The sequence below is a fragment of the Sinohyriopsis cumingii genome, chromosome 6 (assembly GCF_028554795.1).
Source record: "Sinohyriopsis cumingii isolate HCF-2022 chromosome 6, ASM2855479v2, whole genome shotgun sequence".
Taxonomy (NCBI): Eukaryota; Metazoa; Mollusca; class Bivalvia; order Unionida; family Unionidae; genus Sinohyriopsis; species Sinohyriopsis cumingii.
In genome coordinates this window covers 81016134-81030570 of record NC_142966.1, presented here as the reverse complement: position 1 = coordinate 81030570, position 14437 = coordinate 81016134, and the positions used below count along the sequence as shown (strand labels likewise).

At 34.8% G+C, this 14437-nt stretch overlaps 1 protein-coding gene across 1 annotated transcript in view; it reads left to right on the top strand.

Moving 5' to 3' along the window:
• Positions 1-14437, top strand: part of LOC149797316 (syntaxin-binding protein 5-like) — a 252736-nt gene that overhangs the window by 127803 nt on the left and 110496 nt on the right. The window contains exons 9-10 of the mRNA XM_089962039.1: positions 236-311; positions 6951-7105. Coding sequence (XP_089818165.1) covers positions 236-311; positions 6951-7105 — 231 coding nt within the window. The remainder of the gene's footprint in view (positions 1-235; positions 312-6950; positions 7106-14437) is intronic.

Below are 14437 nucleotides of genomic sequence, written 5' to 3'. Positions count from 1 at the left end.
TTTATGAGGCCCATATAGGTAATACAGGAGTAATAAATGCCTCTATCCAGTACAGGTGTTAACACAATCTCTTTATCATCACATATCGGCAATCTTGAAACATGCCTGTGTCAGAGAGTCTGGGAGTAAAAAATTATGTTTTTAATGTGACACTTGTTTTGGTTAGTATATTAATATGTTTCGTCAGTTTTAAGGAAATAGAAAACATTTGTACATTTTCTTGTTTCTTTTACAGCGAAAATTGGGAAAGATGGGAAACCAGATCCTTGCAAACCTATTACAAGGGTGGAGTGGAAATCTGTAAGAAATAGGTCAGTATTTAGAACAATAAGCATCAGGTCGCCTTTAATTTAGCTTGAGACAAAATTAAGAATTTCAGTTTTCAGTCTGCAGAAAATATATTCTCTAGAAATATTTTCTTTCAAACCTCATTTGAACTTCTGGGTTGTTAATATAAATACATAATAAAAATCAACTTTGGCCAGTAGACATTTTTGTATGCCCATCTTAAATCATACACATATTACAAGGTCAGTGTCATGGTAAGAAAAAACAGGTAATTATGTGATTTGTATCCTTGTCCCAAACAAAAGCAGACATTTTAATGAAATTTTGCCCGATTATATATCATGACTGGATGATGTGTCGTAGATTTTATTAAGGCAGTGGCCAGTGTCTATGTCCAGGCTATCAGCTTTTAACCCCAATAGATATTTTGTTTCAACTTTACCCAGTTCTAGATATTATACAGCAGTTAGTTCACTAGCTCAGCATTAGGAGGTTAGTGTTAGGACTGGGCAGCCTGATGTAAGGTTAATGTTGCTGGGTGGGACATGATGCTTCATGTCTGTGGCATGATGCCCCAGTGCTAGACATCACAATAAACTGCCACACTACAGACATCATAGCGATATGACTGAAAAATTGTTAAAGCTGCATTAAAAGTCCAAATTACACACACACACACACACACACACACTAGCTCAGAGGTCAAGGTCATTAGGAGGAGAAAGGACACAAGATGGGCATATCATGCAGATATGTCATCATTCAGAAATTGGTGGAATTATTTCTGGCTTACAGTCACTCCTGTCAGATTCCAATTTTCAGGTCAGATATAATTTAAGTTGGCAAATAACACCTAGATCATTAGTATATCTAGTTCACATAAACAGCCGTAATAAATTTGTATTTTCAAGGTGGGAATCAATGAAAGTAGATCAAAACACTTGTTTAATAAACCAAATGAATATTGAGCAATCAAAAAAATGATGTCATCTCATAATCTTAATTTATCAGAGTAAGTTCAAGAAAGATGTGGAACTGAAAGTGGTCTGTGAGGATTAAACTCTTTAGGATGCGTGAGGTCATGGGTTCGATCCCCGGCTGAGTCATGCCAAAGACTTAATAAAATGGTACTAACAGCTGCCTCGCTTGGCACTCAGCATTAAGAGGTTAGTGTTAGGACTGGTCAGCCTGGTGTCAGGATAATGTGACTGGATGGGACATGATGCTATATGTCTGTGGCATGATGCCCCAGTGCTAGACATCACTATAAACTGCCACAATGCAGACTCCATAGCAATATAACTGAACATTTTTTAAAGCTATGATAGAATCAAAATCTCGCACCCACACACACACACAAACACCGCATCACTAAAAATAGTGTGAGGGGCTTTTTATTTTGTACAATTTGGCTGCTGATGCTAAAAATAGATAAATAGTTAAATACTTCTAAGGAGCCACATAACAGAATATGACCAAATTTAACAGAAATTGTTATAGTTTGACTATCTTGCAGACTTATAAAATTGATGCCATTCCACCTTTAAATATGACTGCCATTACTAAAAATAGAAAAACATTGCATAACTTTTCATAAGTGAAAATGAAACATAACTTGAATTTGACCAACATGAACACAATGCATCCTGGCATGGGCATCACTTTGCTTACAGCAACAACTTTTTCCAATTTGAGTCCTTCTCTTCAGTCTGAATGTCAAACCCTAGGTTTTATCAAATTATGGATTCCATTATCAGCTTCCTCAATGGCAGCATATATGGATAGTTTTGTCCAAAAACATGCAAGTTCTATTCTCCTCAAGGACAGAAGCGATATCTTGACCCTTTCGGATCATCTTGGCTTCTGGTCAATTGGGAAAAATCTGACCTTCACTCATTCCAGTATTCTGTCCACCTGGATTTGGTGTTTTAACCAATCTTAATCTTGTACATGTCTATGTCATACAGATTGTCAAACTTGTTGTGTCATTTCCAAAAAGACGCAGATTTCAGCGAGAGAGTTCTTGCAACTCAGGTTATTCATTGCAGCAACAGATTTTGATTCACCTGAGCTGCCTTTATAAATGTCCTTTGCAAATGACTTTGTTGGTTCAGTGGTACCCTTTTTCTAGTCCACTTGATCAAAGATCATTATCTTAAACAATGTATCATCATTCCTTTGTCAGTGGCATGGCCATGGTTGGCTCATGACAGGAATTTTCCTGGACAAACCCCAACCAGAAATAACAGTATGTATGGATACCAGTATGTATTTTGTGGAACCCACTTGTTGCAAGACTTTGAATATGGTTAGTGTCAAATGGGAATTGCCTCTATGCATTAACCTCCATTTGAAAGCCAACATAAATGCATTTAAGTTCTAGAAGGACCAACTCCGCGAGACGTCAATCCTGATTATGTTAGACCACTCCATAGTGGTGACTTACCTGCTGAAATGGGAAACATCAAATCAACCAACCTATGTGTGCTGCTTTGGCAGTTTCTTCTTTTGAGCTGGCTTCAGATGAACATACAAATCAGACAGACCAAATGTCCTGGCTAATAATATAGAAAGGGTGATGTTATCAGCACGAAATGGTCCCATCATCTGTTCGATTTTCATCAGATTTGTGCACTTTGATGCAACCAATTATTGGCCTTTTCCAGCTTGGTGGAACCACAAATGGGCCACCTTTGTCTCAGTGGTTGCAGCCCCAGAAGCTTCTTCCATGGATTCACAATCAGGCAGTTGGGAGGGGTTATGGCCATTTAAGTCAGTAACGTCAACCCTTTGTGTGCCTCGATTCCTCAACTAACCAACTTGTTTGGTTCTATGAGGAGATAAATTGCCATCAAAGGCTGCCACTTCCTGTTATCTGACACACAGGCATAATGGCAGAAGAGATATCAGTCATGATAAAAACCTTTCCGATCTTCTATCCAATTTTGATTTAAATAGACCAAAATACCTCACCTGTTTCAGAACTGGAATCTGTCCTGGAGCTTAACATGGCTCCATTCAGATAAATGAGCCTTGGTCTCACTGAAGCTGTTTCATACATAATCTGTTTCATGATGGCCTTAGCAAGAGCATGCAAGTTGAGTGACTTGCATGCCTTTTCAGTTGATTCAAACTATTTTTAGTTCACATTGGATGGTTTGGTGATCCTCATGACTCAGCTAGGCTTTATAGCCAAGAACTATTAGTGGTCAATTGGAGAGTTGTTATACATTCCCTCTTATCTATAGATAAGTTGTTAGTACAGTATTGGCCATGCAGGTTCCTGTCCAAGCGCACAAGTGCACAGAGACAAGTGGAGGCAACTATAAATAACTCTTTCACAGCATGAAGGTGAGAAAGCAGGATATCAACTCCCATTCCTTTATCTTTATGGTTTAGGTTGGTTTTACACTCCGCATGCTCTGACATCTCCTAAGATCGGAGGATCTGAGATATCATAGAAACTGTTGATGGGCATGCAGAGTCAACCTTCATGAGTATTTATATCCAGAATTTAGCTTAGCAGAGACAAAACTTGAATCTGGTGGGTATCACAGCTGCAGCCAAGATGACAATCAGACACAGTTTAAATGACACAGCCTCTTAGTTTCACTGGATTGACCAGTGAATTTTGATTGATGAAGATTTCAGCAATACAATGGTTACCATTCAGGTGATCATGGGCTTGTTGCTTAAAGTAGGAGAGTGGGCTATCATTTATATAGGGAATCCAGTCTTTCTCCCATAGAAGTATACTCGAGGTATTCATAGGATGCTTAGCATTCTCTCCCTGTTGCCAATTCTCCTGATGTTTATGTGATCAGGGAATGTATTTAAAGGGGAAAATCTAATTTTGTAGTAAATTATGTTTTTCTGAGAATACTTACCCTACCACATTACTTACAATACTCACAACCACCCTGCCATGTGAGCATCCTTAGTATACAACTCGGGTCTCGCTGGACAGTTTATCTGGTGAATTTTCATCCAACAATGACCTGTTGCAGAAAAATGAGAATAATTTTACACTGAAGATACAAATAAAAACAAACTAATGATTTTTGTAGAAAGCATACATGTGAGATTTTGACTGCAGCAATCAGGTTAATTCCTGATGCAACTGATGGTTTTTATACTGAACCAACACTGCCACCAACCCCTAAATTTTACATTCATTTTTGGCAAGAAAATAGCTATTTTGACTATTTTCCTGTGACAATGCAGCTAAAAGAATCAGTATGTGCCTTATGCATGAATAAAGTTGACTGGTACTATAACAAATTATCATACTTTTCATCACCCCTCAACCATCTAGATTTTTAGATATTTACCTCTGTAGCAGACACATGTAAATACATAAGCCAAGTCGGCTGCTCATTTGCAGAACAATTTACGCATTTGATCTCCAATGCTCATCTAACTGTGACAGGCAGTCACCAACAAGCCAACCCATTTCCAAGCCTAACTCAAAGTAAATATAAACCACATTACAGATTTAGCTTATGTGTGAATTTATAAATGCTAGGCTTGTGATAATTAGGTTCATGCCTTCTACCTTAAAAGTTGGCGGGGTGTCAAAATACGAAACTGTCCAGTGAGACCTCAAATTAAAAATAGTGACCCCAGAGAGGTAATGGGCAAGAGTTATTGCCCTTTGCCAACATGAGATAAAAAAGACAAAGTTTTTACTTTTTATTAGGGCCGGTTTTGGGAGGTAGTAGGCCTGTATCCCTAATATTATGATGGGTAAGTAGTATTCTTGGAGAAACATAGTTTACTTAATGTTTCCTTTCTCACATTTGATCACGGCATGTCAGATGTATGATGATTAAGCAGAAACTGAATTAAAAGATGTAACTGAAACACAAATTTCACTGGACAAAACATTGAATTGATATTTAATTATTGACATCAGTAGGCATTAGCGACATTTTTGTCTATTAAAATTTCTTTCAATGTTGCTATATCCAGTGTACTGAGAATTTTGTTTAGAAGGAAAATGTAACAAAATATGACTTATTAAAAGTATAGACATTTATGATGTTGTTTCAGGTTTCCAACCACCATTATTTGATGATAAAACAAGTGATGTATTAAGGTTTCATTCAGCAGGAATATTTTTTCAAAATGAGGGGTGGGTGTGTATTTTCTAGTGGAATAATAATGAGAATAATGCCTGTCTCTGTATTATAAGTGGATTCGCAAGTTATCCAGGTGCGAGTTATCGATGGAGTGGTATATACTGATGTGTAATCAAATGTGTATTAAGATACAGAAATTAGAGAAACCCTGAAACATATGCAGTCCACAGCGTTGAAGAAACTTAAACAGATAGCATCTTTCTGACCATGATTTCTTGGCCAGCTGCTCTCAGATTTGTCTGTTCAGCAGATGTCAACCATGTGAAAAATTGCAGACTAAGTTGACATCTTATATCTTTTTACAAACTTTCCTGTTCATCAAAAGTGAACCACAGTTGCATGATCTAATTTCATTCTGTGAAGATAAGGCCTTGTCAATGTTATTTAAAAACACAATGTTATGCAATAGTTAGGTATGCATGCACTTTCTGTATAATATGTGTACATAATATGCATTTGATGTAATTTGAAGCTGTTTATGATCATCAGTAGCCTTTTATGAATTATGCTTTCTAGTGTATGTCCAGTAGGTATTTAAAAAGATTGGAAAAAGTAGTAAGCATCTTAATTAGTGTGATGTCATAAACTGTCACCTGTGAACCATATTAAATCCAAACTGGTCACATCATTCAGAAAATCTGGGACTCTTGTTTTTTTTCAGTTTTTTTTATAGGAAATTTTTTTAAGGTTGTCAGGTGAAAATTGTGGTTCGTTGGGGAAGCTATTTTTCTTTCAGGTCTAATCTAATCAGATACATGGCCATACCTGCCTTATTAATAGAACTGTGTTATATTGAGGTGTGTTGTAGACAGGGATTGCTTTATTAGGTAAATATGGTATGTTGCAAAGTTTGGAATATTAAATACATTTTATGCTGTGTAGTGCATTCCCAACTGCAGAAAGTGCTGATAGAGATCCAGATGTGCCAGTTATGATAGAACAGCAGCTAAAAGCCAGTGCTGTTTGCAGTTTGGTTTGGTGTCTAATATACACAATAAAAATATGATACTTTTCTCCAGTTTTCAAGCGTCATCATTTCAAAAGATCTTTATGTAATAGTTATACTAGATCAGTGTTAGAGACTGTTCATAATTAAGAGTTTTACAAGGAAGTTTTCTCAATACAAGGAAACCTGCACCAAGACTGCCAAGCTTTCTTTTAGCACACATTTGGATATACCACAGTCACGTCATGGCTCCTTTCTCATTTGTCTTGTATGTCCTTTATTGCATGACGAAACTCAAAACATCAGCCAAGCTGGCAAATGGATCAAAATAATTTAGCTTAGTTTCAGAACCTACAGTTTACAGATCGTAATTACTTTTCTTCTTTCACAGCAATTGTTAAATAAGTTTCCAGGAAGTAACTCTTTTACTATTCGTTTGACTCTGTCATTTGCCTGACATTCTTACATGCATTCATAAAATATGTTAATTCTTGCTGTTTGGTACTAAGTGCTGGCAGCAGTTGTGGACCTCAAACCCGAACCACAATGTTACAGTGGGTTTGTATCTTTTTCAGTGAGCCTTTAGTAATCTTTTCCGGTGGAATGTCCTACGATAGAGCAGGACGTACACCATGTATCACAGTGATGACAGGGAAAACCACAACTGTTCTTGAGATGGAGCATAATGTGGTGGACTTTGTCGTACTTTGTGAAACACCCTGGTCAAATGGTAAGTAATTCTAATTCAGTGTTACCTGTTTTCTGTGACTTTGTGAAACACCCTATAACTTGAACTCCAGTATAGCCTGTTTTCTGTGGAGTTTGTCATACTTTTTGAAACATCCTGGTCAATGGTAAGTAATTCTATCTCCAGTGTGATCTGTTTTCTGTGGACTTTGTTGTACTTTGTGAAACATCCTGGTCAAACGGTAGGCAATTCTACTGTTATGTATGTTTGATTTAATTTATTTTTGATTTAACTGTTTCTTTGTAAGTTTTACATTTTCTTATTCCATTACTTGCTATTGTAATGTAACTTTATTTACTAGAATAGAGTTCAGTTCTGACTGATTTATTTTATTTTTGATGTAAACAACTTTATAGAAACATTGTATCTAATGCTGACCTAGTTCCTGACCTTGATTCAGAACCAGTGATTGTTTGTAGTAAACACCTTCGTTTTTTTTTATTATTCTTTCTTAGAGTAAGAATCATAAAGTGGAATTGAAGCCATACTTGGAGTATGTGACAAATAACATGTAGAAATTGTTTCAAACTCTGTTTTTTCCAGAGGATTGACCCACATCTGGGCATTTGTTTTGCATTGTACAGTGTTTCCCTTTATGCACATTTCTGTCAGGGACACACACTGGAGAAAATTGATGCACACATTTTGCTGCCGTGCGTTTTTTGACACAAAGGATTCGCATAATGCGATCAGGATTTATTTAATATCCAATGCATTGGACGAGGGGTGGCATCATGTATACTTCGAGCATATGCATTGACTGGTTCCCCACTTTGTTTACTCCCTGTGTTGCGCTGCTCTTTTCGTATAGCGGAGTGCAATGCAGGGAACCTACGAAATAAGGAACCAGACTAGCATAGGCAATGTTATGACGGAGTAGCTTTCCCTAATCTCGCGAGCTCTCATGCGATTTCGATCAAGCTTAGCAAGATGTCATCTTGATGTTTAACCTCAGTGCTTGTTACACTAGAAAGTGGTCTCCAGATTAAAACATCGTGCACTAAGAATCATTAGTGAAGAAAGTGAAAGAAGCAGAACACAGAAGAGTAACTGTGGATCTAACTTTAATGAAAAATGGAGAAAATAATTCCCTTGATGGAATACAGCACATCCATTAGGATTACCGGTGTGACTTCTGATCGCATGATTGCAAAGACTGCAAAAGTGAATAATCCTTTCGTGACAGGGTTTAAGAATTTTTAAAATCTGCCCTCGTTCGCCACAAGATATCTAGAGAATACATAATAACCCAAGACATTCTTTCACAACAAAGAAATAAGTAAACTTGCCGAAACAAATGCATTTATTTGGATTACAGTCAGGGGGTCATTGCAGATTTTGTTGGTTTTTAACTTTGCTGCAATAAAAGAAAGATCTTAAAATTCAAGTGTAACTTATTAGAAACAAGCTGAATCATTAGCCTCCTTGATTTTTGGATAAATTTGTTCTAGGACAAAGAACAATTAAACCGATGATAGTACCCATTTTATGACAGACAGTAAATTAACTGCCATTTGGTTAAAAAGATTTATTAGGCTTTTTGTATTGGCTTGTATGTAATGTGTTGGTCTATAATATTGCTTCAAAAAGATTACAAGGAGACTGCTAAAAGTATGACTTTAAAAGAAAAATGAACTAATAAAATTGTTCTTTGAATGGACAATGCATTTGTTTGTTAATTGTGCATGTTAGTTTACTTGTATATTTAGAGAGTGAGTGTATCTTGTGCAAGTTGCAAGATCCTATTTCAAGCTGAAAAAGTATGAATCAGATTTGACACCCATTTCTGACATTTAGGGGTTTTTTTACACTCAGTTTTACACCCCTGGGGGATACACTGGTTGTAGTTAGATTTATTATGGATGTTTTGAGAAATAATAAGTATTCTTGCCTTAACACTTGAAGTTAAAGTGTTTTATGTTGTGACGAGTTTTGGGCTAATTATTTTGTTTTCTTAAATTTATTTGAATTTCAAGTTTGTTTTCCATGGAAATACTGGTGCTCTAAATTAATTCTTGGACAAATACGTTTATCAAAATTTACACATAATTCAAAAACTGGAATATTTTTTTCAGTGATTCAACAAAAGAATTGTTGACACATCAGTACAATGCTGACCACAGCATACGTAATCACCTTCTATTTTGGATTTCATCAGGATTCGAACTCAGTTTCATTAGGACTTTTTATTACTATGACTTTTTTTTTTCAATTCTTAGATTATTTTTGGATTTGATTCGTAAAACCATAAGTTCTTTTTCTCATTTTTACCTTGTTTTTCTAGGGAAATAAATTATTTGTTAAATTTTACAGAGCTTGTTGTCTTCACTTTTTTCGTGTTACTTTTGTAAGAGCCTAAACACATAACACTACCTCCAGTGTATAATCACCCATAAGAGTTTGTTGCAGTAAAATCTATGAGAAACTGTTGGAAAATTTGATGCCATTGTGATGTCATGACTCTCCCAGTGACAAGGTGCTAGAACAAATTTCATATTTTGCTATTTTCAATACAGTCCTAAGCCTTGTATTTGAATGAGGACTACAGTGTTATATTTGGGGATAAGAGAACATATTATGGTTTTACTATCCTTGTGAAATTTTATCAATTTTACCAGCTCCACTAATGTAGAGATGCCAACCATGCCAGATTTAGAACAATTATTTTTTTAAATTTCAAGAAAATTCAACATTTCCAACTAAATTGTTAACTTTCAGAAAAATCCAGTTTTGGGGGATACAGTTTTGAACTGAAGTTTTCTCTGTGGACAGATGTTGGGAGAAAAGTACTTGAGTACCAGTTTGACTGTAATATAGTTTCTTAGTGTAAATAAGCTGAATATATACAACAAGAAACCAGTCGATTAGACTGTAAACAGATTTTTAAAAATGGCAACAGAGATGAAAAGGAAAGAAGAAGTATGAAATTGAAGAGAAAAGTAATGGACATGGTTAGTGTTTGGACCAGAAATGTTGATATAGTTAGAGGAATGAATACCCCATTTATTCTTGTTCAACCTTATAAATCTTTTCCAATGCCATCATTAGGATATCAAGAAAATATTGCATAAGATCATTAATTGTAATGGTTAATTATTTATACTCTGTTTGATTGTGTCAAAGTTAATACTTTATTTCACATGTACGGTACAATACCTGATGTTATGTATATTGTATAGCTTGACAAGAATGACTGTCCATTTGACCTTTCATTGGAATATTCTTGATGTTGTGTATATTATATAGCTTGACAAGAATGACTGTCCATTTGACCTTTCATGGGAATATTCCTGATGTTATGTATATTATATAGCTTGACAAGAATGACTGTCCATTTGACCTTTCATTGGAATATTCTTGATGTTGTGTATATTATATAGCTTGACAAGAATGACTGTCCATTGACCTTTCATGGGAATATTCCTGATGTTATGTATATTATATAGCTTGACAAGAATGACTGTCCATTTGACCTTTCATTGGAATATTCTTGATGTTGTGTATATTATATAGCTTGACAAGAATGACTGTCCATTGACCTTTCATTGGAATATTCTTGATGTTATGTATATTATACAGCTTGACAAGAATGACTGTCCATTTGACCTTTCATTGGAATATTCTTGATGTTGTGTATATTATACAGCTTGACAAGAATGACTGTCCATTGACCTTTCATGGGAATATTCCTGATGTTATGTATATTATATAGCTTGACAAGAATGACTGTCCATTGACCTTTCATTGGAATATTCTTGATGTTGTGTATATTATATAGCTTGACAAGAATGACTGTCCATTGACCTTTCATGGGAATATTCCTGATGTTATGTATATTATATAGCTTGACAAGAATGACTGTCCATTTGACCTTTCATTGGAATATTCTTGATGTTGTGTATATTATATAGCTTGACAAGAATGACTGTCCATTGACCTTTCATTGGAATATTCTTGATGTTATGTATATTATACAGCTTGACAAGAATGACTGTCCATTTGACCTTTCATTGGAATATTCTTGATGTTGTGTATATTATACAGCTTGACAAGAATGACTGTCCATTGACCTTTCATGGGAATATTCCTGATGTTATGTATATTATATAGCTTGACAAGAATGACTGTCCATTGACCTTTCATTGGAATATTCTTGATGTTGTGTATATTATATAGCTTGACAAGAATGACTGTCCATTGACCTTTCATGGGAATATTCCTGATGTTATGTATATTATATAGCTTGACAAGAATGACTGTCCATTGACCTTTCATTGGAATATTCTTGATGTTATGTATATTATACAGCTTGACAAGAATGACTGTCCATTTGACCTTTCATTGGAATATTCTTGATGTTATGTATATTATATAGCTTGACAAGAATGAATGTCCATTGACCTTTCATTGGAATATTCTTGATGTTATGTATATTATACAGCTTGACAAGAATGACTGTCCATTTGACCTTTCATTGGAATATTCTTGATGTTGTGTACATTATACAGCTTGACAAGAATGACTGTCCATTTGACCTTTCATTGGAATATTCTTGATGTTGTGTATATTATATAGCTTGACAAGAATGACTGTCCATTGACCTTTCATTGGAATATTCTTGATGTTATGTATATTATACAGCTTGACAAGAATGACTGTCCATTTGACCTTTCATTGGAATATTCTTGATGTTATGTATATTATATAGCTTGACAAGAATGACTGTCCATTGACCTTTCATTGGAATATTCTTGATGTTATGTATATTATACAGCTTGACAAGAATGACTGTCCATTTGACCTTTCATTGGAATATTCTTGATGTTGTGTATATTATACAGCTTGACAAGAATGACTGTCCATTTGACCTTTCATGGGAATATTCTTGATGTTATGTATATTATATAGCTTGACAAGAATGACTGTCCATTTGACCTTTCATGGGAATATTCCTGATGTTATGTATATTATATAGCTTGACAAGAATGACTGTCCATTTGACCTTTCATTGGAATATTCTTGATATTGTGTATATTACACAGCTTGACAAGAATGACTGTCCATTTGACCTTTCATTGGAATATTCTTGATGTTGTGTATATTATATAGCTTGACAAGAATGACTGTCCATTTGACCTTTCATTGGAATATTCTTGATGTTGTGTATATTATATAGCTTGACAAGAATGACTGTCCATTTGACCTTTATTGGAATATTCTTGATATTGTGTATATTACACAGCTTGACAAGAATGACTGTCCATTTGACCTTTCATTGGAATATTCTTGATGTTGTGTATATTATATAGCTTGACAAGAATGACTGTCCATTTGACCTTTCATTGGAATATTCTTGATGTTGTGTATATTACACAGCTTGACAAGAATGACTGTCCATTTGACCTTTCATTGGAATATTCTTGATGTTGTGTATATTATATAGCTTGACAAGAATGACTGTCCATTTGATCTTTATTGGAATATTCTTGATATTGTGTATATTACACAGCTTGACAAGAATGACTGTCCATTTGACCTTTCATTGGAATATTCTTGATGTTGTGTATATTATATAGCTTGACAAGAATGACTGTCCATTTGACCTTTCATTGGAATATTCTTGATGTTGTGTATATTATATAGCTTGACAAGAATGACTGTCCATTTGACCTTTATTGGAATATTCCTGATGTTATGTATATTATACAGCTTGACAAGAATGACTGTCCATTTGACCTTTCATTGGAACATTCTTCATGTTGTGTATATTATATAGCTTGACAAGAATGACTGTCCATTGACCTTTCATTGGAATATTCCTGATGTCATGTATATTACACAGCTTGACAAGAATGACTGTCCATTTGACCTTTCATTGGAATATTCTTGATGTTGTGTATATTATATAGCTTGACAAGAATGACTGTCCATTTGACCTTTATTGGAATATTCCTGATGTTATGTATATTATACAGCTTGACAAGAATGACTGTCCATTGACCTTTCATTGGAATATTCTTGATGTTATGTATATTATATAGCTTGACAAGAATGACTGTCCATTTGACCTTTCATTGGAATATTCTTGATGTTGTGTATATTATATAGCTTGACAAGAATGACTGTCCATTTGATCTTTATTGGAATATTCTTGATATTGTGTATATTACACAGCTTGACAAGAATGACTGTCCATTTGACCTTTCATTGGAATATTCTTGATGTTGTGTATATTATATAGCTTGACAAGAATGACTGTCCATTTGACCTTTCATTGGAATATTCTTGATGTTGTGTATATTATATAGCTTGACAAGAATGACTGTCCATTTGACCTTTATTGGAATATTCCTGATGTTATGTATATTATACAGCTTGACAAGAATGACTGTCCATTAGACCTTTCATTGGAACATTCTTCATGTTGTGTATATTATATAGCTTGACAAGAATGACTGTCCATTGACCTTTCATTGGAATATTCCTGATGTCATGTATATTACACAGCTTGACAAGAATGACTGTCCATTTGACCTTTCATTGGAATATTCTTGATGTTGTGTATATTATATAGCTTGACAAGAATGACTGTCCATTTGACCTTTATTGGAATATTCCTGATGTTATGTATATTATACAGCTTGACAAGATTGACTGTCCATTGACCTTTCATTGGAATATTCTTGATGTTATGTATATTATATAGCTTGACAAGAATGACTGTCCATTTGACCTTTCATTGGAACATTCTTCATGTTGTGTATATTATATAGCTTGACAAGAATGACTGTCCATTGACCTTTCATTGGAATATTCTTGATGTTGTGTATATTACACAGCTTGACAAGAATGACTGTCCATTTGACCTTTCATTGGAATATTCTTGATGTTGTGTATATTATACAGCTTGACAAGAATGACTGTCCATTTGACCTTTATTGGAATATTCCTGCTGTTGTGTACATTATACAGCTTGACAAGAATGACTGTCCATTTGACCTTTATTGGAATATTCTTGATGTTATGTATATTATATAGCTTGACAAGAATGACTGTCCATTTGACCTTTCATTGGAATATTCTTGATGTTGTGTATATTATACAGCTTGACAAGAATGACTGTCCATTTGACCTTTATTGGAATATTCCTGCTGTTGTGTACATTATACAGCTTGACAAGAATGACTGTCCATTTGACCTTTATTGGAATATTCTTGATGTTATGTATATTATATAGCTTGACAAGAATGACTGTCCATTTGACCTTTATTGGAATATTCCTGCTGTTGTGTACATTATACAGATTGACAAAAA